Source organism: Seriola lalandi, unplaced genomic scaffold (assembly GCF_002814215.2).
Source record: "Seriola lalandi dorsalis isolate HSWRI2012SDOR001 ecotype SW California unplaced genomic scaffold, Sedor1 jcf7180002054966, whole genome shotgun sequence".
NCBI classification, from domain to species: Eukaryota; Metazoa; Chordata; class Actinopteri; order Carangiformes; family Carangidae; genus Seriola; species Seriola lalandi.
The window spans coordinates 1,909,495-1,935,262 of record NW_019525517.1 but is presented as its reverse complement, the minus strand read 5'-3'; the positions used below and the strand labels follow the sequence as shown (position 1 = coordinate 1,935,262).

Below are 25,768 nucleotides of genomic sequence, written 5' to 3'. Positions count from 1 at the left end.
TATTTGTGAATCTGAGTGAGGATGAACTGCAGACACAGGCTGCAGTGATGATGTCATCTGCAGACAGATCCTGGAGCTGCTGCACAGACAGTGAGTAATGGAACAATTGCGAGGACACAATGACAGCAGCTGCTGAATGGGATGTGGAGACATTTCTACAAAAACAGCTGAAAGCCCTGCATTCAAATAAAGCCATTAGCACAGCTGTTAATTAGCTCAAACAAAAACTGAGTCGGCCTTTAATGTAATGTCAGTAGATCAACTGATCACAAGTCATGATGCTGTCCAAAATTAATGGAACAGCAAACTGCAAAACTGTAGAATAAATGTCTCCCTCAAGTAATACTGACATGTACTGTGTTACTTGTTATATTCTGCACTTTGAAATTATTTCTTTTTGTGACAAACCTCACAGCTGCAGGATGAAATGTCAAAAACATGAGAAAATTCAAGCAACCAAAATGTCTTATGGTCCTCAATTCATCCCCTTATACTTGTGGTGCTAACATGGAGGGCGTTGAGTCTCAATCAGGATGCGAGCAGGAACAAGCGCACGGCGAGACAATTATCGTCCACTAGATAATAAGTGTGAGCTGCAGAGATGTGAAATCCTGTTAAAACTCACACCCCTGCAGCTGAAATGTTCCTGGTGCTTCACTGACCTCACAGATGGTGCAGTAGTGAGCCGGTTCGTCCCTCGTCCTCGGTCTCAGTACTGTTTCCTTGCCGGCTGTCGCCAAGGCTTCTTTCACCCACTGGCACTGCTTCAACGTCCGCAGCAAGCAGTACCTGATACAGGAACACACAGAGTTAGATTAAAGAGAGTCAAACATATGATCCAAACAAACACAATATGCTGAAAGCGACGCATGCTGTGACTCACTTGATCATCTCAAACAGCTTGTGGTCGGACACTTTGATGTTGCGAGCCATGTTCCAGGAGAGGTGCACCATGGGAACCATAGACTTGACACTCTGGAGCTTATTCCACTCGTAACGCTCCACAGCCAGCTTGTACTGGTGAGCTGAAAACACAGAAGAATAAACAAAAAGATGTTTCGGGCGGTAGCTATGCATTTAAAGCACCAGTGTAGCTAGAGCCATTATGTGGACAGTGTAAACAGGTGCAGTAGTTGATACAGAAGCCTCCTTATTTCTGTCGCTGACGAAAATGCAGCTGGTGTCGACAGGAAATAAAATCCTGCTGTAATCAGATCAGTAATCACCTAAAAAGGTCAATAATCAGCTAAAAAGCATTTCAAACATCACAGGAAAGGTCACCATATCAGATATAATTCCTGTTTGACACGACTGTGAACCTCGGCTGCCTTTTGGTGTGTAAATATACATAGTTTTCCACGAGGGCACGTATAAACAAATGTTCTTTTTGTTGCCTTAAGTGCTCAAAGACAAACAAAGAGGAATGGATTTGGGGAATAATCACAATCGCACCTGCACCTGCAACATTAACCAATATCCCATAATTCAGTGCGTACCCGTGAGAGGTCCTACGTTCCAGGCAATGTTGTTGCACCAGCCGATGGCCTGCACCCAGTGCACGGTGCCGGTGTTGAGCCACACCAGGTCGCCCGGACGCTGGATGAACCTGTAGACGGGCACGTCGGCCTCATACAGGTCCTCCAGGTTGGGCCACCACGAGCCCATCAGGAAGTTGATGTTGTTCCTGCAGGTGATGAGGAGAAAGAGAACTGTGATGATATATGAATTCAGTGAAGGAGGGGGGAGCGCAGAGAAAGGTTCAGTTCATCTTACTTTTCACAGAAGTTGCTCATCACTCCCCAGTAAGGCTCAGGCACCGCAAACCACTCACAGTCTCCTGGTCCAATGTTGATGTTGACGGCACAGAAGTTATTGTGTTCCTGGTGACCTGGAGGGACAAACACAAACTCCTCAAATCTACACATCCGAACCGATGTACACCTGACAGACTACATCACAGACTGTAGTAGCAGTAGTAGTAGCAGCAGTAAGAGAGAGTACCTGGTATCCTGCTCCCAGGGACCTTCATGTAGAGCTGAACCGTGTTCATACCCAGGATGGTGTGACCCACATGGCTGAGCAAGTTGCCAGCTGATACGACTCGAGCGAAGGCCGGGAGTTTACTGAGCTCCTGGAGCTGCTGTTTCCACCTGGTACAGAATGATCATTATGAGCTTATGAGATCACAGTGTAAAGCTTTGAAGCTGAAATGTCTCAAAGGCACCAAATAATCAGTTTGAAGACATGACGATGAGACGGTGAGATCAAATCCACACTCACTTCCTCTCGTCCGACACGTCGATGTTGGTTCCAAACTTGATGTGCTTTAACGGCCCCCTTCTTTTGCGTGCAACACTGAGACAACACAAAAAATAGAATTTATAATTAGCCACATACAGTCTGTTTAATGAGGTCTCTACCCTCCAATCATCCATATAGTAGAAATGAATGTAAAAGCTTAAAACTTGTTTGCATAAAGTTGAGCAAAAAAAGGATGCAGCAGAGATTCAGAGAAGGGGTGCCAACCATTATGACATAGTGTCTGAAATATAATTAGTTGGGTGGTGGCTCACATGCCAAAAATGAGACTGGATATTGTCTGGCTTTTGGTGTCATTTTAAATCTATTCAAATTCTATATCAAAATGCTTTGGCCAAACCAAGTCTGGAGCTTTCTAATGGAGAAGACTGATCTAAGTAAGGTTAATTATTATAAAGAACAACATTAGGTACCTCTCTGCTGATGCTGGCTCTGTGTCCGAGGGCTCCTTTAGTGCTTTCTTCTCATTCTCCTCCTGAAAACAAACAGGATAAACATTAAACCAACATTATACTACAACTGAATATTTCTTATCATCAGATATTTCCTCCAGTTTCCCTGAAATTATGCAAAACTTGAATCCTCAATCTTTTGTTTAAGGGAATATAGTTAAAGCGTAACTGACCCGCAGGGACTCCTGGAAGGAAGCGGCCTGATACTGGGCGTATTTGGCGATGGTGGTGAGGGCACGGGCGCTTTCGCAGCGCCACATTTTCTTGGTGACGGTCGGGTCCCAGTTCTCATCAGCGGGCTGAGAGAGCTGAGTCCAGACCTCCACCTGGTGATCCGGGTTGGCCTCTACCAACGTCTTAGTGGAGAACAAACCCAGGTCTGCAGAGAAAAGGGCAGCATTGTTTAGAACTTAAAGAGTAAACAACATAATCGGACCGCTCGCTGCGTTATTCAGCATTAGGCATTATAAACGATGCATTTACCCAGTTTGAGAGCTCCAGCCAGTCCTCTGATGACAGTGACAGGGTTGGAGGGGTTTGTGCAGAACTGGTGCAGCGGAGGGAAGAAAGCATCCCTCTTGTTCTCCAGCTGGTCAGACAGAAAACATGAAGATAACAGATCCAGTGGATGTTTCAGGAAATAGACAGATCAGGTAAAAAATAAAATCCTATCGTTACTTTTAAACTGCAACTAAATGACATTTTAAGTCTGGATAATGCTCACATAGATGCTGGGTGTGGGAGGGTTGAGCTTGTCTTTGGGCAGGGCTGGTGAGGGTGGAGGGGGCAGCCGGGGCGGGGGGCACTTATCGAGGAGGATACTGCTGTTGGAGAGGCCGTTCTTCCCCAGGTTTCTGCACGCAGACAAAGCAGAAGATGTTTTCAGTCCGCACACAGAACACTGACACTGACTCATCAACTACATGCAGCGCGGAATGTCATGTTTTACAAAGAGAGACTCATTTACATTCAAAAAAAAAAAAAAAGCAACCAAATGGAGGAAGCTGTTCAAGCTGAATAATATCTGCATGGCAACAACACTGCCCGGTGGCCTTCAGTGTTGTTTAGAGTTACATAATCATTTGCCTGTGATTCTGCAGTTTCTCTGCTTTTCCACTGGGAGGAGACATCTTCAAAACAAAAACGTTCTCATTTATACACCGACTTTAAACACAATAAAACCCAACTTCAGATCTAAATGATTTTAGAAAACATGCAAGAAATATATCTAACCACACAGTCATGCTTTATTTTTTATTATAAAAAAAAACAAAACATCAAAACTATGCCATGTAACTAAATTACTGAGTGAGGTGAATGTATTTTCAGACTTCATACTCAGTAGTGCTGATGCAGCCACTCATCACGACCGATCAAGGCCATTTCTATTTGTTCCTCACACACACTGTCAAACTGAAGAATCTATCAGCTTCCCCATGATTATAAAGCAGCCTGAGTGAGCAGGATGTTAAAAAGCTACAACAAGAATTTGTCACTCCAGAAACCCGGTGTCGGTCTTCTCAACTGAAAGCTGTGTTGTGGCCTGAATGAGGGTTATCTCGTCTTTTGTGAAACAATAATTTCCTTGCCGAGAATTTGCAGAACACTATGATGTGAAAGACAATGGGGCAGTTCCGGCTCACCTGCAGGCCTTCAGCACGTCTGTGGAGCTGGGGTAGATGGATATTGAAGATGACGATGATGATGATGTGCTGTGTCCGTGTGGAGGCGTAGCTTTGAGACCGGTGACGGTGGGCGGCTCAGCTTTCAGTGGGCTTTGAGAGTCCTCAGAGATACCTCCTTTGCCGTTACCGTTCACGGCCGGTGCAGCAGCTGTGGTGGCGGCGGGACTGTGGGCGCCTGTTTGGGTGTGTTCGGAGGATTTGGGTGAGGGTGTGGCGGTGGATATGGCAGAGATGGGCGAGGAGGCAGCCGAGCTGCCTTGCGCGTGGGGGGTGGAGGGCAGGACGGCCGGGTGGATGTTGTTGACTTTCTTGTGGGACTCGGATGTGGTGGATGCTGTGGATACAGTCCCTTCTGACGGTCCCTCGCCCTCATTAGGGCCCTTCCCCCCCGCCAGCAGGGCAGATAGTCTAGGATTGTCTGCGCTAAGGCTCGGCTTCTCGCCACCTTCTGCCACCTTGCCACCATCCCCCGAGTGGACGTGATTGGCCAGGCCGTCTGCCTGTGCCGTTTTGCCCTCGGCTGACGGCAGTGGCGATGGCGTCTTGCCCTCGGAGCCTCCGTTGCCGAGGGATGCGGCTGCCGTGACAAGGGCGGCTGCGGTGTTGCTATCTTTGGTAGCGGACGCACCGGGTGCTGCTCCACCTGAGGTAGAGGAGTGCGGGAGGGAGGGAGGGGATGGGAGGTGGTTGTGAGGCTGCTGCCGTGGCGATGGGGCGTTAGTGGAATGTCCAACCTGATTGTTGGGGTGTACAGGGCCGGTGGAGTTGGGGGTCTGCGAGTGAGAGGAGGCCCCCTCACTGCTGGAGCCTGTCGCATGTGGAATAGACCCCTTCTGAAGCCCCTGAAGGAGGAAGAGAGCGACTTAAGAGTAGAAGTAAAACGTACAGAAGGTGCGACTCATCTTAGATGTCATTATTAATCAAGTTACCATGGTTACAATATTTTGTACAGTCTTTGGTTCAATACCAGAGACTGTGGATAAGAATTCCTGCATACTTTAACTTACAGGAGACTCATGGGAGGGATTTAACAGTTTGTTTCATGAAACCACTTGATGGGTTTTTTAATAACAGAACCAAAGACGTCAGTCAGATAAAACAGAACTAGATCCATAGCTGTTTCTTAGCTGAGCAACAGAGGGAGATGTGCTTGACGTCTCACCTGAGAGGAGTTTAGGTGCAGGGCCTGGTGCGGCGTGGCGTCCTGTGTTTGCGTGCTTGTGCAGGTGTGAGGTAGCAGTGCTGCGTCGCCGCTGCTGGCAGGTTGCAGGTAAGGCACGTCTCCGTTGGGTCCTGTGTCCGTGGGCCCTGGCTGATTATTACTACTACTGTTACTACTATTCTTACTATTATCACCCACAGGGAGGGAGTCCAAGGGTCCGTGTGTCCCAGGGCCCACAGGCCCGTTGGCCAGTGACTGTGGCGGGCACAGGGGCCGGTGGGGTCCCAGGTGGGGCCGGATGGGGTGGAGGCTGGGGTTGGGGGAGGGGAGGGAGTTGGAGGTGGGGCCATTGGGGAGAGAGGGGCGCACCTGACCTCCTGAGGCATTCTGTCTCATCTGTAAAAGAAAATACAACAACCATAAATCACAACAGTTTAACAGACATTTAATTATAGCTTAAAAATTACTATCTGTCATTTTTTTATTATGTTTATGCAAACACTGTTGAAGAACCTGATGAGCGAGCTCTGCCAACAAGTCAGTAAGAAAAACACTCCTTTAATGACATGTGCCTCCTTACCTGTCAATGTTTACACTGCACTGCACTCAGTTGTAGCGAATCACGTGCCAAACCACAACGGTTTAACGCCCACACAGGATTTCAGTATCCTGAGTCATGCCTGACTACTACAGCATCATAAATAATGCAGCGTTTCCACTGTCTCGATCAGTGATTTTATTTATTCTGACATGGTTTACCCAACACACACGTTTATGTTTATAGAAACGTGATCTGTGCGTGTGCCACTGCTTTTTCTTTTTCCCATGGTATGTATGTGTATCATGTATGAAGATGGCAAGCTATTCCAGTGTGAGTGTTATATATATGAAATATATATATGAAATTGTTTGTTTGAGCCTTACTGACATACCAGAGGAGTAGTTTTCCAGGAGCAATACAGTGAATGACAAAGTGTTATTTTATCTCTGGTGTGTATGTGAGGCTGTAGATTTGTACCTGGTGCTGGTGCTGCTGCATCATGGCGAGCTGAGCCTCCAGCTGCTCCAGCATCTGAAGCTGTGGGGGCTTCAGGCTGGCCCGGTTACTCCGCAACTGTTCCAGCACCTGAAGACAGATGGCAATAAAACCCATAGTTCACATACGAGTGGAAGCTGGATGTGGCCTCTGCTCAGATGATTACGAATAAAGAAAGAGACGAGGTAACGAGATGTTACCCACCTGTAATTTCTGCGGGGAGAGGTACCAGTTGGGAACTGGTTGTGCTGGATTACTGGCCCACGACTCACCCTGAAGATTGAAAAATTACATTAAATTTAAAGTCTATAATTCAAATTGGGGACACAGACTTTAAAATGCATGACTCCCATTATATGAGGAAAGCAGCTAAATGGTGCTGTCAGTGCCATATTTACCTTAGCAGGGCTGGAGGCTCTCCTCCTCTTGGCTGGGCAGGACTGGTCCTCTGCTTGGCCCAGTGAGCCCACGTGAGGGGGCAGAGACTGACCCGAGCCCCCGCCCTCTGCACTGTGATTGGGCTTACAAGCCTGGAGGAGAGGGGATGGCGGGTGCGCAGGCAAAGGGAAGCAAAAGAAATGCATAAAGGCCACGGAAAACAGAAGGAGATGGAATAGAGCAAAAGGAAAGAAAGTGAAGCAAGTGTGGGAAACACAGACGTAAAGGAAAAACAAAACAGAGGGATCGTGTTTATTTATCAAGACGTAAAGCAGCAAAAGGGAGAAGACAAAGTACGGCAAGAGGGAGAGGTCAGGCGGCAAAGAAAAGCAGGGGATGGAGAAAAAGGAAGAGAAAAAAGGAAAGCAATATTGTCATTCTGTGTTGGCGCTTAAACAAACAAGCAGGACATTAAGAGCAAAACATTCCTGTGTATCTGAAGGTGTTGCTTCATAGAGCAACAACAGCCCCGGGACATTTCTCCTGTTCAGAGGAATGCTGGCGGAAATTCACCACTACAGCTTCTCCTCAACACCTGCAGCACTCAGTTACAATGACTCTCAATGCAATCCTTCACAGCAACTCAGTGTATTCCTTATTACACTGTCAGACAATATAAGGGAGTTGCAGCTGTTTGAGGGCACAATAGCATAACTCGACCTTTAAAGCAAACGATTACTATACATTCCACACACTGAGAGCCTTACCATTTCCTCTGAGGAAGCCTATGAGCCAGATGTGACCGCTTGGAAATTTAGTCTAACAAAACCTCAGTTATTTTCTCTTTATCCTAATGGGACGGAAAGTATACACCGTTTACATACGTTGCACTACGAAATGTGAGCAATTAAAGCTGCTATAATCTGTATGTGCTTTGTTAAATATCAAGTATCATTTCTCATTATGTATCAGTTGAAAAACATATGTCACATCCGACCCATGTAAAATCTATCCATCCATAACGTCCACATTCCAAACTCAGTCACACTGGAATAGGTCTCACAGTGAATTGACTCTCACCGAGTCAAAGCTGCTACATCAACATATTCCAATGCTACAAGTCAATAACACAACAGTGATCACACACACACAAACATGGACACACCAGAACCACTCGCATCTACTGTATGATGAGCATGAATGAATGGAGTGGTAATGGAACACTAGGGGGCGTTGCTGGGGCGTTGTGAGCAGCTGCAGGACATCTAAGGTCAACTACTGAAGGGGTGGGGGCGGGGGGGAGGGGGGAGATGGACAGAGCCAATGGGAAGCCTGGGTGCAATCTACGGCCGCACGACCTCACCGATCACACTGGGGCAGCAGAGTCAAAAAGGCCAAACGTCAATGAGTGTGAGAATTAGAAACACAGCCACTTGATTTAGAATTACAGCATTTTAATCTCTTCAGAAAGCCAATCTCTCCCGGTCTAAACCAAAGCAGATTAAGAGCAAACAGTGTGGTCCAAGTTCAACAAGTTTGCCTCCTAAAACTGGATTTGTCAATGAACTGCAGGGGTTGTAATCCTGAATACCACATTAGATTAAAAACAGGATTAATAGAAGAAGAAATTGGATGGGAAAGAATTAAGGAAAGCCTGCACAAGTGCTTTGGTGATTTATTTTCTTATTGTACTTGAACTGAGCGTGATGGGTGAAGCCGAGTGACTACTGTGCTGTGGAGAAGAGAGGGAGTGCAGGACTGGGTAACACTTGGCTGGACACCTCCTCATTCAAAGCAGATGCTATAAAGCTGCCATTAACGTGTTACAGTCACTACTGACACAGAGAAGAACTCCTCATTCAATTTCTCTTGGCGTGAAGCAGAAAATGTGCTTACATTGAAGTCAAGGTCTCCATCTGATCTGCGCGTAACTGCTTTCACATTGCAGAGGAGTTCAAAAAAAATTAGCTATTCATTGAGAGTTTTTTTTTTTGTGCATGTTGTCGGCATCTTTAGACATCACAGTGTGGAGGTTGGAGTTAAGCTCAAGTGTTACCCGTCGGTATGTACAACAGTGCATGCGCTTGTGTTGACCTGTAGGTATGTCTGTATGTACATTACGATTATGTGTATGAGTGCCTATGTGTCTGAGTGTGCACTCAGTCAAAGGAAGGGGAGGGAGGGATGGGGAGGGAGGTGTAAGTTGCTCTATCTGGTCTCTCACCTGCTGTGGTGCACTGCTCAGGCCTCCCTGCCTGGAGGTTAGCTCAGCTGGGATTGGTAGACTCCATGCCTCCTCAATAAGAGGGAGCATTTTACTTTTACCCTGTAGGCTACTGAGCTGGGGGTTACTCAACTGAGCCTAGGGGAATGGAAAACGACGTGAAAAAACAAAAAAATAATAAAACACAAGGCTTTCTTTTAAAAAAACGATGACCTCAAAACAAGGAAAATGATCAGCAATGGTAAATAGGTAGAAGTTACAACACAAGTGAAGCTAAGTTGGAAACTGACAGCGATATGCAAACTTGTGTCTTGGCTGGCTAATATACCTAAGGCATGTACAGCATCAACCACACAAGGAGGTATTACTACTTGGATGACATTCAGCAACAGTATTCCCAAACACAGTTACACGTCCATTAAAACAAGCAGCTGAGCTTGTCTTAATGCCATGAGTTTATGCTAACATAACTGGTGGAAATGCAACATTCCTTCATGCATATGTAAAGGAAAATGACATTGCTTGGACAAAAATATAGATGAATAAATTAACACATGAGATACGGGGATCGTTAGAACCCCAGCTGTTAAATCTATGGTAGAATAGGGGAAATTTATAATAATCCTTAAAATAATCCCATTATTTTTTCTCTTTCTTATATTATGCAGCACAGCACAGGCAACAAAAGACTTGGAGTTTAGCATGAGTTAAGGTCTTGAAAGAATGAGAGGTAATAAAGCCCAGAAAAAATACAACGCCACCAGATTTTATTCTATTTTGAATCCTGAATTCATTTTGATTTGAGTTTTCTGGATTCAAAAGTTTCCTTTGTGCCTAATAGGATAATGACATCCCTGTGGAGTAATATGTGGACTGATTCAACACAGCCATGGTCTCACAGGAATGTTAACAAGGAACAGCAAAAGGCAGGAGAGTGTGATGATGGTGGTACACAGGAAAACCCCCAAGAGATCCCATGTATTCCTCCCTATGCTCGTGGGAGCGCCTGTTTTCTGTCACACTGCCATAGTGCATCAGGGCAGATTCAATTCTTGGTTGGTGACAGGGTTCTGCTAATGCTGCTTTTTCTTCTTCTTCTGTCTACATTCTGCCCACAATCCACATGAGGCTTCCCAAAACGTTTTGGGGCGAACTTCATTTAGGGATGTCCCAAACTGATCCAGGCATTTTTTTTGAACTATAAAAATCTTGCTACATTAGTGATGCTTTGCTTTGTTTGAGCGGGTACGCCTGCTGAGACATGCACCCAACTGAGCTCTGTGAAAACGCTTTGAATGAGTGACCTGCAGAGCACAGAAAACGAATAGAGGGCAGCCAGCAAATGTAATTAATGATACGACAGCGTGCGTCAGTTAGCGCCGAGCAGAGCAATGTCGAAAACCACTGACGTTCTTCTCTCAACACTTTTACACAAAATACGAGGACAGGACACAATAAAAAATATTATATTTGCAGGCTACAGTTACTTAATGCATTTAACTGCTTTACTAACTTTGGGCAAAAAAACAACAACTCAGGGACATCCCTCCTTTTTCCTTGGTCACTTTGCGGTCACTGCATCCATTTTAGCCACATTTTACAGGTGTACCACACCTGTATATTGTATTTAAACTATCATCACAACTTTTTCATATATGGGATTATCAGATTGAAGCTGCATCCAAACAGCCATAGTCTTGGCACCTGCTGCTTTAAATTCCTCTCTCCACCCACCTGCAGGCATTTGATGCGGTGGGTTAGCGCGGTGGTGTTAGTGCAGCCCTTGCTGCGTGTGGCATTGATGTAGCACTTGATGGCATCGTGCGGCTGGTTGCAGGACTCGTACAACGTGCCCAGATCCATCCAGGCGGCGGCGTGGCTGTGGTCCAGCTGCACGGCACAGATGTAGGCCTGCAGTGCGTCCATGGGCTGGTTCTGCTGCTGGTACAACACCCTGAGGTGGCGGGAGGAGAGGGGTGGGACGTAAGGAGAGAAAAGTAAGAGTACAGAGAGAGGGAATGATGAGGAGGAGGCGGGAGTGAAAATGATGACGAAGATAGTGAGGAGAAATTAGTGTTTTTCATGCAAAAAACAATGGAAATATTAGGGATAATGAAGTGATTGAAGGAGGGGTGAGTTGGGGGAAGGTTGGATGGACAGATTTAGAAAACAATTGAAAGGGTCATTCACAAATGTCCATTCAGAAACTTACAGTTGACAGTAACAGCTTGTATTAATCTGCAGTCTCTGGTGTAGACACTTAAGACTGTAAAGACAGAATTCAGCTCCAGCCTAAATGATCCTTACCCTATAGAGCACCAGGTATCTGCACTGGCCTCTGATTTGTCAATGGATTGCCGATAGGAGATGAAGGCATCCTGGACCTTCCCAATACTAGAGTAGCACCTGCAGGAGACACAGGCTGTCAGGGTTGTGCTACAGATGTGGAAAACATTTCAACACATAAAATATGTCAAGTAACAAATACCTAGATGGATACATTTTCATAACCCTAAACTAACCCAATATTAAACACAAAAATTAGTGAAACCATTCTAATTCACATGTTTGACATTCAGTTGTCATATACTAATAAAGCCTGCACCACAGCTTTCCTTGAATGACTTCTGGAGCAAATCAGCAGAATCGGGACAGAGCCCGATCCCTGCCACAACTCTATTACATTATTATTCTTCTGGAAAAAGTTGCAAAACCCAAAAAACTGTTCATTTAGACTGTGATAGAAAGAAATGAAATTCCCCAACTTTTAAAATATCTAAACTCATATTGTACACATCCGAAGACTTTTAAGAACTGAGCAGAAACTGCATATAAAAATTCTTTCAACTTTTCCCAGTTAATCCACAATACAGTGGGATTGGTAGGCCCAATAAATGGATTTTGTTTGATTTGACTGTGGATCCCTCATATCAGACAGAGTGAAACTCATTACCAGTTATGTGCTGTCTAATTTTGCAAGCACTGCAAATGTGCCAGGGAGAATTACTTCTTCTCTCTCAAGTACATCTGAGATGATGAATTTAAATTCTTTCAGGCAAATGACAAAAATTTTGAAAACCAATTAAATCACCTTACAACGGTGTGCGTGTATGGGTGTGTGTGACGTACCTGCCAAGGAAGTACCAGGACTGTCCAGAGTTGGGGTCGGCCTCCAGAGATTTCTGCAGACACTGGATGGCATAGCTGTCCCTGGTTGCTTTGTCCCCGAGCTGTTCCACTGTGTGATGCATCCAGCCTGCAGATTAATCGCCAAGGACAAGGTCTTTTAAATGCTGACTCAATTTAAGAGTTGCAGAAATGCACTAAAAACCCAAATGACTAAATGACATGTAGCACCAATAATATCTAAAGAAAAACCAAGTTTAGGTCTCTCAATTTCACAGGAAAACGAAGTTCCCCCAAAATATCAAAATAAAGGCTACACACCAAGCAATGTATAACCAACTTACCTAGCTGCTGCAGGGTAGTGGCCTTCACCTGTGCAGGAAGATCCTCCGTCTGCAGAAGGCTCTCATAGGCCTCCTTGGCAGCCCGGTATCTCTTCTGGATATGGGGAAGGGAGGGGGCCAAAGAGATTAATGGGAGAGGGGGTGTGCCAAGAAATGAACAGAGTGGGTTTGGGAGAGGGTGGTGAAGGGAGAGAGAGAGAACAAAACACAAATTACAAAAAGGTTGAAGTTGTTTATACCATCATGGATTCAGATACTCAATACTCTTACGCAGCATCACAACACCAACATAATCAGCCTGGTGCCCCCCCCCCTCCAAATTTAGTCACACTTTTTGCATCCAAAGATTTGCTGCAGCGCTGTGTTCTGATAGAGCACAAAAAACACATTAGTCGCGAAGCACTGCTACTCCAAGAGCTGCTGAGAGCTACTGTACCTCTCTACTGAAACCGAAATAAGAGAGAGAGAGAGAGCGAGAGAGAGAGAGAGACCACCAGCATACAAAAGAGGGGGAGACAGACTTTCTTGTTTCCGTGGCAACCCCGTCGATCGGCTGAGAGTAATCTCCTATCCCCTCCCGCATGCCACCCACTCATGCACGCACCCTGCTCCCTCCTTAATTTGTCAGCACCTGGTTCAAAATACAGAAAAACGAGGCTCTCCCCGGCATTCAGATGCCCTGTGATTTTACAGTGGTGGCTGGGTTACAAGCTACAGCCTTAGCATTGGACATTCAATCAGCATGCAGCACTCATGCTCACAATCACAAATGACAGAAAGAAAACAAATGTCTTGTGTCCTTGAGAACAAACACAAGTGAAACAAAGGTTAAATAATAGAGCAAACACTTACCTGAATCTCATACAAATGAGCAATGTGGAACTGAACTGTAAAGGAAAAGAAGAGGAAACATGTTAGGTAGAGGTAATTTAGCATTTAAGAAGGGTTTCCCACCCCTTGTCAGACTCAGTACTCCCCACAGGCTTTAAGTCTTTGAAAAGTAGTGCTGCATTGTCAATAAATAGGTGTCAGAAACCCAAGGTTGCCTGTCTACATTAAGTGTAACAGACCAGATAGGTAGCTGTGCTCCTGGCAGCACCTTCCTTTGTCTGGAGCGCTGCAGTGTCTGATCTAAGCTGCCTGAGTGACTCTCAGCAGATGGAGAGAGGGAGAGGGAGAGAGAGGGAGAGGGAGAGAGAGAGAAAAAGAGGGAGGGAGAGAGGGGAAGAAAGATGGGGGCTGCCCTTGCTATGAGTGTTAGTGAGAACAGGAACGAGGGGGGACACAATGAGGCAGAGGCAAAGGCAAACAGCAAGAGGATGGGCAAAAATGGATATTGCTGTCGCCAAGGTAACAGGTACTGGGGTGGGAGAGATGAGATGGCAGCAGCATATCAAATAAAGGCAGTGCTCTCACTATACTGAACCCCAGCAGCTGACCATAATCTAACACTTTGCACAGCAGACGGTGAACACAATGAGATGCAGGCGGAGGAGATTCCAAGCTCAATCAAAGGATAGTTATATCACGATAAGTAAAGTTATGTGTAATGCATATAAAGGGAAAAAATACTAAATCTACAATTAGTAGGACATCATTCTAAATGGCCCTACATACAGTTCTGATCTTAAAAAAAAACCAATATATTCATACATTTCTTTTATCTATTATTAAAAGTTAACGTGCAATCATTGTATTGCTTAATATACTCATTAAACACATGTACACACACACACACATAATAAATGAAGGACATTGCTTACTTTCAGCTTTGGACAAAGTGCAGGGGTTGGAGTCAATCAAAGCCAGCTGAAAATGCTGTGAGAGAAAATTGGTAGAAATCAGTAAAAGCACATCCAGTGTGACAATTTTTTCTCACCACTGTCTGAATTTTCCATATCAAAGTAACCCACTGTGCATAACAGCGCTTTATTTATCAACAGCTGCCTGCAGCAATTCAGTCAATGGCATTGTCACAGTGGGAGCCCTGTCGTTTTCTGTGCCGCTCCACTCACTCGTGGCGGTAAGCTCGTTTTGATGTTGACAATAACTCCACACTTCCTGCATGTGTTTCATAATAAATGCATTATACAGTGAAGGCTATGGTATGCCTTTATTTTGAAGCCAGCTCAGGACATTTTGACAAAGCCAACCATGTAAAACTATTTTCCTTTTAGACACGAATTGTTCAAGGTTTCCACATGTGTTTAAACGGATTATTCTTTTTGTTGGTTGGAGAAAATTAAATCAAATATCAGTGTTGACAGTTCTCAGTCTTAATATGAAGGTAAATCCATGACTCTAAACCTGGAATGTGTATTAAAGCTTTGTGTTGGGCCTACCTTTAGGCTTGACTCGTAGTCTGTGTTGACTTTGAACATGAGACCCAGACGTAGGTGGATCTCCTTGGCCCGGGAGAACCCTGGGTCAATGTACAGCACCTCCTGGAATGCTTTGATCGCCCTGCAGGAGACATGAAGGAAATGATAAAGAAAGGGAAGGGGGATGCTATCAAAAAGAGACAGATGATAAGACATAAAGTAAGACTGGATTGTAGGAGCTTCAGTTCAACTGTAATAAGCCTGTGGGAACCTAAAGTTAACATGTGTTCCTTTGTTCTGGACCAAAGGAACCAAACAACAGGTGCGAACACAACCAAAGCTGCAGCTCATTCTGTTGGTCACACAGTTGCTGCTCTTTAAAGTCACGCTGCGTGTGTGCCATCTTGAACTGAATACTAAAGATGTTCCTTACACAGTAACTGAGAGACCGGTTCAAGTCTGATTAGCCTGTGTTGCTGTGCTTGCTTCACAATCAGATGAATCAACTAATGTTGCAGCGGAAAGTTAGTCAATGCAAGCTTCATTTGCTTAATGCTGAAGTGCTGCAATTGCTATAAGAAATGTAGCAAGTAAGTAGGAAATTCAACAAAGTTACCAGCATTTTCGAAATATTTATTGGTGAACGTGCCTCTGACAGTCTTCACCAGCAGCCATTGCCAACACTAGCCCATGCTTGCTTCGTTATGCCTTTCATCTGTCCAGAGGTTTAAACTGGCTGATTCTTATTGGTAATTCAGCCAGAACAGATTCCTGTCTGGTTGTGGCGTTACCATGGAAACAACATGGGACAGCTTTACTGAAAAGGCAGTTTTTCAACTGGTAACAACACATGCATAGCCATGCTGAGCCATGTAAGGCTGGTCTCACATGCACAGATGCTCTTCTGTGGATAGGAAACCGCTCCTGAATGGATTTCACTTTGGTGTCTGACATCAACAGGTTGATTCCACCCGACTCCAGGTGGAAATGTGTTGCGATTCATGCGCTGTGTATTATTTATATTTCTCTGTCCATTAGTTTAATCTTAAATTGAAAGAAATAATTTCAAGTGTTTACAATTTATATTTACATTTACTCATTTGGCATATTTATAGGAATATATAAATAGCTAAGCTAACTAGCTGCAAATTTACAGCAGAGGTTTGAGAGTGGTATTGATCTTCTCACATCATCTTCTCAGCCAATAAGGAGTTCTGTGCATTAATGTGGAATTATTCAAGTCAAATTGTACGCAAGAATGGAATATTGTTCCACCCTTAATTACCACCGACTCATTAATATGTACTGTTTTTATGCAAATTAATTCAAATGAACATTGGTACTCACCACTGAAAGGCATTATAGTGGAAGTAGACCATTCCCAGGCCATACAGAAAGGCAGCATTCTGGGTGGGATGGGAAAAAGGTGCAAGGTCATTACTACAATTAGTGAATTGTTACAGGAAATCAAACACATTTCAGATTCTTAATGTTTGACAAACCTAAAAAAAAATTAAACCTGCTCAAAAATGTTATCAAAACTGTAACTGGAAAAGCATAATCTGTTTTTTTCGCTAGTGTGCAATAAAATATATATAATTCTATTGGTGGGAGAAAGTTTCCTGCTGAAAAAGTCAAGTCGTGTCTCTCAAACACGTAATATATTTGTAAACTAAAGCTGTGCATATTACATAACCTTGCCTCTAACTTGCCAGAGTTCAGCAATCAGAACAACCAATAACGAGCAATCACTCTCACCGCAGTGTCACCTTAACAGGAAGAGAGTTCAAAAAGACTGACATGAAACCTGAAACCGCATCCTACACCAGCATTTAACCCAACTGAGACCATACATGCTTCCTGTGTATGAGCAAATGAATGTGTGGGAAAAAAAGCATCGATGTGTGTGTAATTAAGAGAATGTGAGAGTATCGCTAATTGAAGGAGAAAGTGAGCATGTAGACGTGTGTGTGTGTGTGTGTGTGTGTGTGTGTGTGTGTCTTACCTTCCAGTAGTCTGACTGTAAACTGTAGTACCTCTGGTATGCCGATAACGCTGTAATCAAATGAGAGGGAAGCCGAGAGTCAATCGAAGAAAAGATTGTGAGTAGTCAGCATTTATGTCAAGCTGGAATGGAGCCAGCTGCATGTCTGCAGATGCCTACGCTGTGTGTGCATGGGAAAACTAGCTGCACGAATGCCTAAGTCCCTCAAGTTGTAATAAAAGTTAAAAAACACTTTTGAAAATATAGAAATCTTAGGTTAGTTAGGTGCTCAGAAATGAATTCAAAACCAAAGGAAGGTCCTCAGAGATGTGGTAATTGAGGTGTTTGTGAAACCACAGATGAAGACTAGACAATACAAGTGACTACGTATCTGTGAACAAAGACGTGTGAGGAATGGATGACTGTACAAACCACTTGAGTGCAGATGAATAGGAGAGATTACTCACCTTTCGGGTAATCCTCTAAGAGGAGGTTGAAGTGGCCGAGCTGGCAGAATAACTCAGGCTCCACTTTGCCCTCGGCTTTAAGGATGAGCGAATCGTAGCAGCGAACAGCCTGGGGAGGGGGGCAAAAACAAACTGGCTCAACCGTGTGTCAGATGTTCATACATGCACGATACGAGAGGAAAAGCATGTAACCACCCATGTCTGCATTATGCAAAAAAAAAAAGAACACGTGGGGAGAAAGTGAGAGGGAATAGAGAGTTCACACAGAACTTCTGAAAGTCACAGCATGGCTGACGTCACCTCCCTAATTCTGGCCAAGCTGACTCAAATTCTTCTCAGCAGATAAATATCAGCCCTAACTCTGGAATGAAGTTTGCTGAAGATAAGGCAGCTTGAGGCTTTTTTTTTTCTTAAAACTTCTTCTATTACAGATCTTCCTGCCTGATAAAAAATATACAACAGCGGCGGGTGCCTGTGAACTGGATTGAAACAAGATCTATGCAGTATGGCAGTGTTTTACCAGTTTACTAAAAAAGCAGTGTGCAGTATCTCCATCGTATGTGATACACAACAGGCTTGTGTACTAATGTTTTCCTCCCCACATTTAACCATTTTCTGGCGATCCTAGTGCACTCACTGAGCCTCCATGCAGGCACACAACACCATTTATCACCAATGACACAGTTACAGATGACTTATTGCTGTCATTAATCCCATGGGGGAAATTTGTTCTGTGCATTTCACCAATTCTCACTATTTACACACAGCGAGCAGCTACAATGCAGCACCTGAGGAACATCTCCAGTCAGTTTAACTGTTTGTAATGCTGGTAGTTGGTGTTCTAGGAAAGGTTCCTCCATTGAGGTAGTTCACATTCAAAATTCAAACATCTTTGCAAACAAAATAATTTAAAAAAAATCAAACTTTGAGAATGGATAGACAGTCCAGTGTGAGCCTCAGTGTAGATAATCCACGGAAACGTAACATGTGAGAACACACACATGCTGAAAGTCTTCTGCCTGTTGTAGTTACTACAGTTTGAACAAAGCTCCACTGGTACGACTGGACTGGGATACAGTCCAGTCAAAGAATTCAAAGTCCAAAGCAAAATTCATTTCTGTACTGTCCAATTTAAACAATCATCCCAAGAACACAGAGCAGGTCCGGCATCATCACATCTTTTTGTTAAAAAGTCTTTGTGCCAACAGTGGATGGAAGCATATTTAAATGGCTGCTGGGCCTGTGCTGATGTACCCTGAGAAGCAGGATACAGGCTGCTCTCTAGCTATTCAGTTAAATTGAGATGCCAATGGGAACCTGAGCCCGCAGGACCGGTCCAAACTGTAAAAAGAAATCAAACACATATTGTCCATGTTCCTTTCCCCACCAAGGGAAACACACACAGGAGTGACCTCCCTGGCAGTCCAGTTTCTCTGGTGCCACACTGAGATCACATCAATGATAAGTCAGCTGGTCCCCAAAGCCGAGTGCCGTTCTGCTATTCAAAGCCAAGGAGAGGCAGCTGCATGAGTCAGTGTAGAGAAAGGCTTCCAAGTTCATACAGAAGCGGACAATTTCTCGACCTTTCATCTCACAGTTTTTATGGACGATCAACCTCAACCGCTTTTTATGGGAAAATAAACTTCAAAACACACACAAATGCCTGCTGTTTGTCCTTGGTGGGTAGTGTTGCCAATGCCAAAACACAGTTACATAATCAAATATGTTCTACATGGTTATCAAGATACTGAAAAGTTAAAATCCTTTGCCAAGACCACATGCAGCAGATGCAGCTGCAAAATCAATGACAGAAAGGCTAAGTGCTGAGTGACGGAGAGGTTGAAGACCTCGTACTTCTTCACATCATGTAGGATAAAGGGCAAGTTCTTGCTCTTCAGTCATGAGGATGTAGAAATTGTATTGTACTGTCAGCAGCAGTCCTCTGTCATTATCACAGGCGTTATCACTTCAACTCAGTGGCAATTTATACGGCCGGTAATTCATATACAACATAACTATGTGGGAGATGGAGTAAGAATTGTCCCTAAAGCTGGATTTATGCTTGAAGTGAACGGTTAACAGGAGCCCCGCAGTGGATTACAACCACGTAGGTTCTGATATGTATGTGTAAGATTTCCCTGTTGATACCAACACAACAGCAGCAGATGAATGTATTTTACTGTCTTAGTCCTTGTCATGCTTTTATTATATTCATTCTTCCATCCACTGTGTGATTGCAGCGACGACGGTGAGGTGCATTTTCTCATTACTGACTAGGAGACAACTGCAAATAGGCTGCTACTACGTGTAATCACTGTTTCCATTCCATCATTCACTGTACCAGAAAACAGTGACTGTGGTAATGGAGGGTGGTTTTTCTAGATCTGTATTTATAAAAAGCAGCAGTTTACTGAGCTTTTCTTCATCTTCTTTAGTGTTGTCATCACTGTGAACACTCTCCAGCGGCATCGGGAACTAAGAGAAAACACAAGCAGCCCAGGCTGGCCAGTCACGGTTCTTGCCGTCCCCACATCATCACCTAAACCTTGACGTGTAGCTACATTTCTGAGGAGCTGCACAACAGCTACATGGGTTTGGAGCGTATGCACAAAGTCACATGATGCATTCTTATAAAACCAACTTTATTCACTGAAAGAAGATTAAAATATGGGGATAAAAACCCAGAGTGCTTTGAAACTACTCAATATTTAACATGTCAGTAACAATTTAGACATTTATTTCTAGAATTTCTTCCTTGAAATGGAACCTAACCTTCTGTATATTCTATAGTCAAGAGGGAGGCCATTCCATCGTCATGGATACGGTAATATTTGTCTGATGACTTTCCTTTTATTAATCTACAACATGTAGACTAAGTGTGCCCAACTACCCTCGCACTGAGAAAAGAGTATTATTCCGCATGTAGACACAAATGCATGTGAAAACAGATCACCAGTGAGTTTTTCTGCTAAATCAGAAAATATTTGCAGAGAATTTGCTGTTACTAGTGTGCCCTGTTCACATACAGGTCTGTTCAAAAACACCATGAGTTTAGAGTCAATTATGATGTAAAAAAACAAAACTAGATGGATGAGTTATTTTGGTCTGAGTGGTTGACTTGTAGAAGAGGACTTTGCTGACTCAGTACTTTTAAGTCATTCATTTTGTATCAACCTGTGCAAAGTTTCCCAGAAGTACAATTCAGATTTGCCAGGCGCTGAGTCACAGCAACATCATACTAAAACCTGTGGAGACACTGACAGTATTACCTGGGATTTAGGTGTCATGTCAAACGGCACAAATGTTATCTTTCTTTTCTTGGTCTTTAAGGCTGCCAAGCAGTTGAGTCACACAATTTCTTTAACTCAGCAAAAATTCCAACTCCCATCTGGCAATAATATGAGAGTTGGTAAAACTGGCTTTCAGCACATTGCCGGTTTTTAAGGCAGCATCGTAGTGTACTATTGCATTATGTTATCAACCATGCATTAACTTCCGACAATTTCTACACTAGCTTGAAAGAAACACCTACACCAATTCTCCTGTGGTATCATGATGAGATCTGAAAGAATATTTAGGTTTACTTTGAGAATATGCACACCCTTTTAGACACAGACTAAAACAAAGAATGTAAACACTATTATCTGCAATTACACTTTCTAGTGAGTGGAGAACTGGGTCATACACCGAGCAACAGGCTAGCTAACCAGCATTATGTAAGAAACTGAAAATGTTGGGGAGTAGGGAGGATCTTTCCACCTTGCACAGGTAGGTTTGGTGGTAGGACAAAAAATGTGAGACGATATAAACCTTTTACTTTTAAGAGATTTTGCCATCCTCTTTATGCCATAGTATCTACAGTATTCCATTCATGTCTGGGGGTGTATGTGGCCATCGCCACCCCCATCACCTTAACAATTGTTTAACAGTAATATTGTTTTTTTGCATCCTCGTGGTGATTTACCTTTACTGGTCGCTTATTTAATTCACTGGATTAGCCAAAATATGTCTGTTAATCTGCAGATATTGTACAGACAACTGCAATACAATATGAGAAGTGTTGTAGCTACTCACACATGCTTTCCATCATGAGATCAGCTACTTTGCAGACAGTGCTATTAACTTATCAAACAATTTAACTCAATCAGAACCAATACACCAAGATCTGAAACAGATTATTTTATCAGATTATGTTGTAGCTGGGATTGTTAAATGATACTATGGCCCCGTTTGCTCTAACGGACCAGGCATGTCTATAAGCCCTGACTGATTTCAAACTAGGACCCTGTGAGGCAACAGTGCCCAACAGTGCATCCGAAGATAAAATGAAGTGAAACAAAATGTTTTCAGTTTCATGCCACTTTAGACGACACTGACAACCTTACTGTCTAACTTAAAAATCTATCTTTAAACTCATTATGTGCATACACTAGTTAGATTCTGTTCTGTGTGCATGCTTGTGCCAAATAATATGCTAATGGCTGCAGGCAAATAGTATTATTTAAGTTACACTATAAGGGAGACGCTGTCCCCTGCAGATGACCTATCATAACTATTTTGGCAGAGGTCAGCCACAGTGCAGTGCCTTGGTCAAGGGCAATGCAAAAGCAGGCGTAATAACCAACATGCATGTCTTTCGGTGTGGCCTTCCTGACCTCAAGGAAACGCATGCAGCCTAGTTACTGTTGGTGATACTGTGACCTAGTTCTGTCAGCCATGTTGAACCCACAGTTATCTGCATGTACACAAAGCAACAGTGAAGCGACACGACCACTCCAAAGTGCCAGACAGGGTAGTCACTCAAAACCAATGAGCTATGAGCAGAAATGGAGTCATAAAGAAACCCTTAAAATTTTCGAATGAAAAATGTGACATAAATGAGACAATTCCTGCAAATTGAATGTTTTTAATAATTCTAAGCACACCCAAATACAGACTGTCTGTCTGACCGGAATCAGACAGACGAAGTTAACTGCTTGTGAGGCCGCGTTCTGGTTCATTTGCCATTTTGTTTTCAAAACCCATTCTCGGGTGAGACAACTATTAGGATTCAATGTGTCACAAATGCATTGTATCTTAACACAGGCAGATTTTTTTTAATGCAGCCGAGAAAGACCTACAGTAAGCTTTCTGTTTCTGAAACACCCAGAACTAATGGTTTCTTTGCCTCTGGGGATAATCATAAAGTAAAAATTACACACTAATATAGTTGACCTAAACTACTGACCTAACAATCAGCATTTCCATGGTGTGTCATACTGCGTTCTCTATCATTTGATAGTCTGGTATCAGTGTGATAGGGATGCCATTTTTCTTTCCTACTTTGTGCTGCTCTCTATGGATCCAACTCTGGGTATTAGCATGTTCAATACCAACAGTCTGTTCTGTTTTTCAATTGAAAATCTGCATATCTGTGTGGAAGTTAACTTGTTGCTGTAACAAGATATGACTTATCAGCTGTTCCCTTTGGTCAACATCAATTTTAGTTGAATAGTCTTTCAGTCTTATCCTACCTATAGAAATTTGTAAAATTGCAGTCACAATGCTATAACAACACTGACTAAAAAAGACAGCATTCTGTCATATTTGCTGACACTTGATATGCTTAGTAGGGTCAGTCTGTGCCCTGCTGACAACAAAATGTCACTCACTAGATGGGTTGGCTTGGTATTAATGTGTGGGGTCAATAAACAGAGGTCCATTCTTTTGTTTGACACAACTGTATCATCTCAAGTCCATGTTAGCTACCTGACATACATAGTCCCCGTAGCACCTCCATGTAACAGATAAGTCTTGTAACATGCGCTAACCTTGTAGCAAGATCTGGCTTGACAATGTTGTTATAAACGTTACAACCACCATAAACACCACTGTCATCAGCAACACATTCATCACGAGGCATAAAATAACCCTTGTTTGCGCCAAGAGTGAAGAGGTTGTCTGAGTGACATGGCCCATAATATGCGCCACTGACAAACCAATTCCAAGGGGTATGTCACAAAACAGTTTACACAACAGGGTGGGCTGTTTCAAGATGGCTGGTGAAATTATGAGACAAAGCATATAAAACACTTTAAAACTTTTTTTTTTTTTTTTTTTTAATATAAAATCAACAAAATGTGTATTATACCACTGCATCAGCACTGTTTAAAATCCTACTAGGGAGCGAAGTAACAGACGTTGATAAGCTTGCTCTGCTTTGTAATAAAGGAAGTGCACAACTTGATTCATGCCAAATACATTGGTTGCATTGCACGCTGTTCATATTCTTTAGCAAGAGTGGTACACCAGTGCTTTCTGCTGCTTCTGTGCAGCTAACGCCAGATGAGCAGCTACACTTCCTAGGTATCCCACACCACCTAGCGAGCAGATTCGTGGATGGCCCCTCAAACCACGAGCTGTCAAAGCACCATCTTCAATACATCATCCACAGTTGAAGATAAATTCACAAGAGAGAGGCTTTGCTCTTTGTTGGCCCAGCAGTGTGCTCAGCACAGGTGGACGGTGCCTGTTTTATCACGTAGCTTTCTAGTCCGAGAGTGCATGCAGAACCAAAGAGGGGCAATGAAAACTGTAAACAAAGGATCCTGACACCACCTAAGTCGGCAAAAGGAACACGCCTTTACAATGAGCCAAGATCCTAGCGGAAACTTAAGACAACACTTCAGAAACACACAAACGATCCGGAGCAATATATTAATATCAAATTGGTAATACAGCTATCAGTGTCACTCCGCCATGTCCCGCCATCTTGGACAGGCAGCCAGCCATTAACGTTACTTGTAACGTTTGTCAACTCGTTCACATTGACTCCAAACCAAAAACGACTTGAACGCGTCCTGAAGTATATTCAGTGGAGCTGTGCAATGTCACAAAAACAACCTATCCCACCACATTGTGGCCAACATGCCAGGTCTATGCAAATCATACGGGGACTGGCTAACCTTACCAAATAACGTAAACGCGAAAGCTGTATTTGGTGCACCCTGGAAGACGGCTACAACATTAACGTTACTTCTACCAACGATGGAAGGGTTATAGCCTTTAAAGGATACTTATATGTTTAAGGCTGGATGTGAGAGTGCAACACTTGCGACAAAACAACCTCACGACGACATAAAACTTTCCTCGTTAGAGTGCAATGTTTCCAGTAATCAATGTGCTACACAAAACCGTGACGACGTTGTGTTGTTGGTGGTACGATTGCAAGTACACAAGCATACGTTGTATGGAATAGCTACCCAGCTAACAGGGAAGGGCGGTTGCCTCACAAACGCTAACATACGTTAACGTTAACAAGCTAGTTAAGCCGAGAGAGTCGTAGCTAGTTGGCTATCCTGGCTAGCGACACCGCGTAGCCGCAGGTGCAGGGTCGCTCTTCATCGGATGAGAGTAGCTAACCAGCCAGCTAGCTGAATGGCTAATAGAGGGGCTGCGGCTAGCTGGCCTTGGTCTCCTTAGCGAGTGGGCCACTTGCATTCAGACTGGCTTGCTACTTAGAGAGCAAATTCACTGCCATGCATGCTAGGAGGTTGGAGTAAGTCCTGTTGATCAGGATGCTGCTTGGTTGTAAAATACATCCAGTTAGATTTGCTACCTTCATCAACAGGGCCTTCGTTCTGGCGCCATCTTCATGAAGCTTCTGAAATCCAAACAGTGAGCTGCAAACAAGAAGACAACATAGGCGGCTCAGTATCACTTGCAGAGCGGCTCAGAGACATTTTCGACATACGAGAAACGAAAACAATTCATTTTCAAACTATGCGTGTATGTGAGTGCACGGGGTTACTTTTCCGACCTGTCGATCCCGACCAAACTGTCCCTCTCCTGGGCTGTCAGTGTCGGAAAGTCCTCCTCTGTTTCACTCGCTTTTCCCGCCGCCATTTTCTTTCCCTCATCACCACTAGAAGAAGCCGAGCCGAGACTCCGAGCAGCAGCGCAGGCAGCAACGGCGAGAGACACACCGCACGATTGCATGGAAAATCGCGACGCGGGGACAAACGCGTGGCTCCGCCGAATCAAAGAAGAAAAACTGAAGAAAACAAAATGATCAAAAACTTTTTCCCAGGATGAAAAGATGCGATTCGATATAGTAAATCCTTTCGGGGGGACAGAAGCGCTCTCCGGGTGGCTCCTCAGTCGTCACATCTTTCATCACAAAGTGATCTTGTGCCGCTATATGAATGAGAATAACTGAGTACAATATCCAAAATGTGAGTATTTCACAATAAAATGCGTTTCGGCCGCGAAGATAAAGTTGTTATAATTGT

General features: G+C 43.8%; 1 protein-coding gene across 2 annotated transcripts in view; it reads right to left on the bottom strand.

The window, feature by feature from the left end:
* Window positions 1-25,768, bottom strand: part of LOC111646207 (lysine-specific demethylase 6A-like) — a 27,935-nt gene extending 2,167 nt beyond the window's left edge. The window contains exons 1-28 of one of the 2 annotated variants that reach the window (XM_023395646.2): window positions 25,297-25,768; window positions 25,096-25,159; window positions 17,499-17,607; window positions 17,053-17,102; window positions 16,395-16,453; window positions 15,069-15,189; window positions 14,490-14,544; window positions 13,579-13,613; window positions 12,727-12,820; window positions 12,386-12,512; window positions 11,564-11,662; window positions 10,991-11,210; window positions 9,257-9,394; window positions 7,053-7,184; window positions 6,859-6,927; window positions 6,637-6,744; window positions 5,619-6,014; window positions 4,415-5,298; window positions 3,496-3,625; window positions 3,255-3,360; window positions 2,945-3,150; window positions 2,733-2,794; window positions 2,281-2,355; window positions 2,002-2,150; window positions 1,774-1,888; window positions 1,497-1,684; window positions 884-1,025; window positions 663-789 (exon numbers count right to left, since the gene is read on the bottom strand). In XM_023395646.2, coding sequence (XP_023251414.1) covers window positions 663-789; window positions 884-1,025; window positions 1,497-1,684; window positions 1,774-1,888; window positions 2,002-2,150; window positions 2,281-2,355; window positions 2,733-2,794; window positions 2,945-3,150; window positions 3,255-3,360; window positions 3,496-3,625; window positions 4,415-5,298; window positions 5,619-6,014; window positions 6,637-6,744; window positions 6,859-6,927; window positions 7,053-7,184; window positions 9,257-9,394; window positions 10,991-11,210; window positions 11,564-11,662; window positions 12,386-12,512; window positions 12,727-12,820; window positions 13,579-13,613; window positions 14,490-14,544; window positions 15,069-15,189; window positions 16,395-16,453; window positions 17,053-17,102; window positions 17,499-17,607; window positions 25,096-25,159; window positions 25,297-25,475 — 4,239 coding nt within the window. In that variant the 5' untranslated portion in view covers window positions 25,476-25,768. The remainder of the gene's footprint in view (window positions 1-662; window positions 790-883; window positions 1,026-1,496; window positions 1,685-1,773; window positions 1,889-2,001; window positions 2,151-2,280; window positions 2,356-2,732; window positions 2,795-2,944; window positions 3,151-3,254; window positions 3,361-3,495; window positions 3,626-4,414; window positions 5,299-5,618; window positions 6,015-6,636; window positions 6,745-6,858; window positions 6,928-7,052; window positions 7,185-9,256; window positions 9,395-10,990; window positions 11,211-11,563; window positions 11,663-12,385; window positions 12,513-12,726; window positions 12,821-13,578; window positions 13,614-14,489; window positions 14,545-15,068; window positions 15,190-16,394; window positions 16,454-17,052; window positions 17,103-17,498; window positions 17,608-25,095; window positions 25,160-25,296) is intronic. The other variant, XM_023395647.2, reaches the window with a different exon arrangement.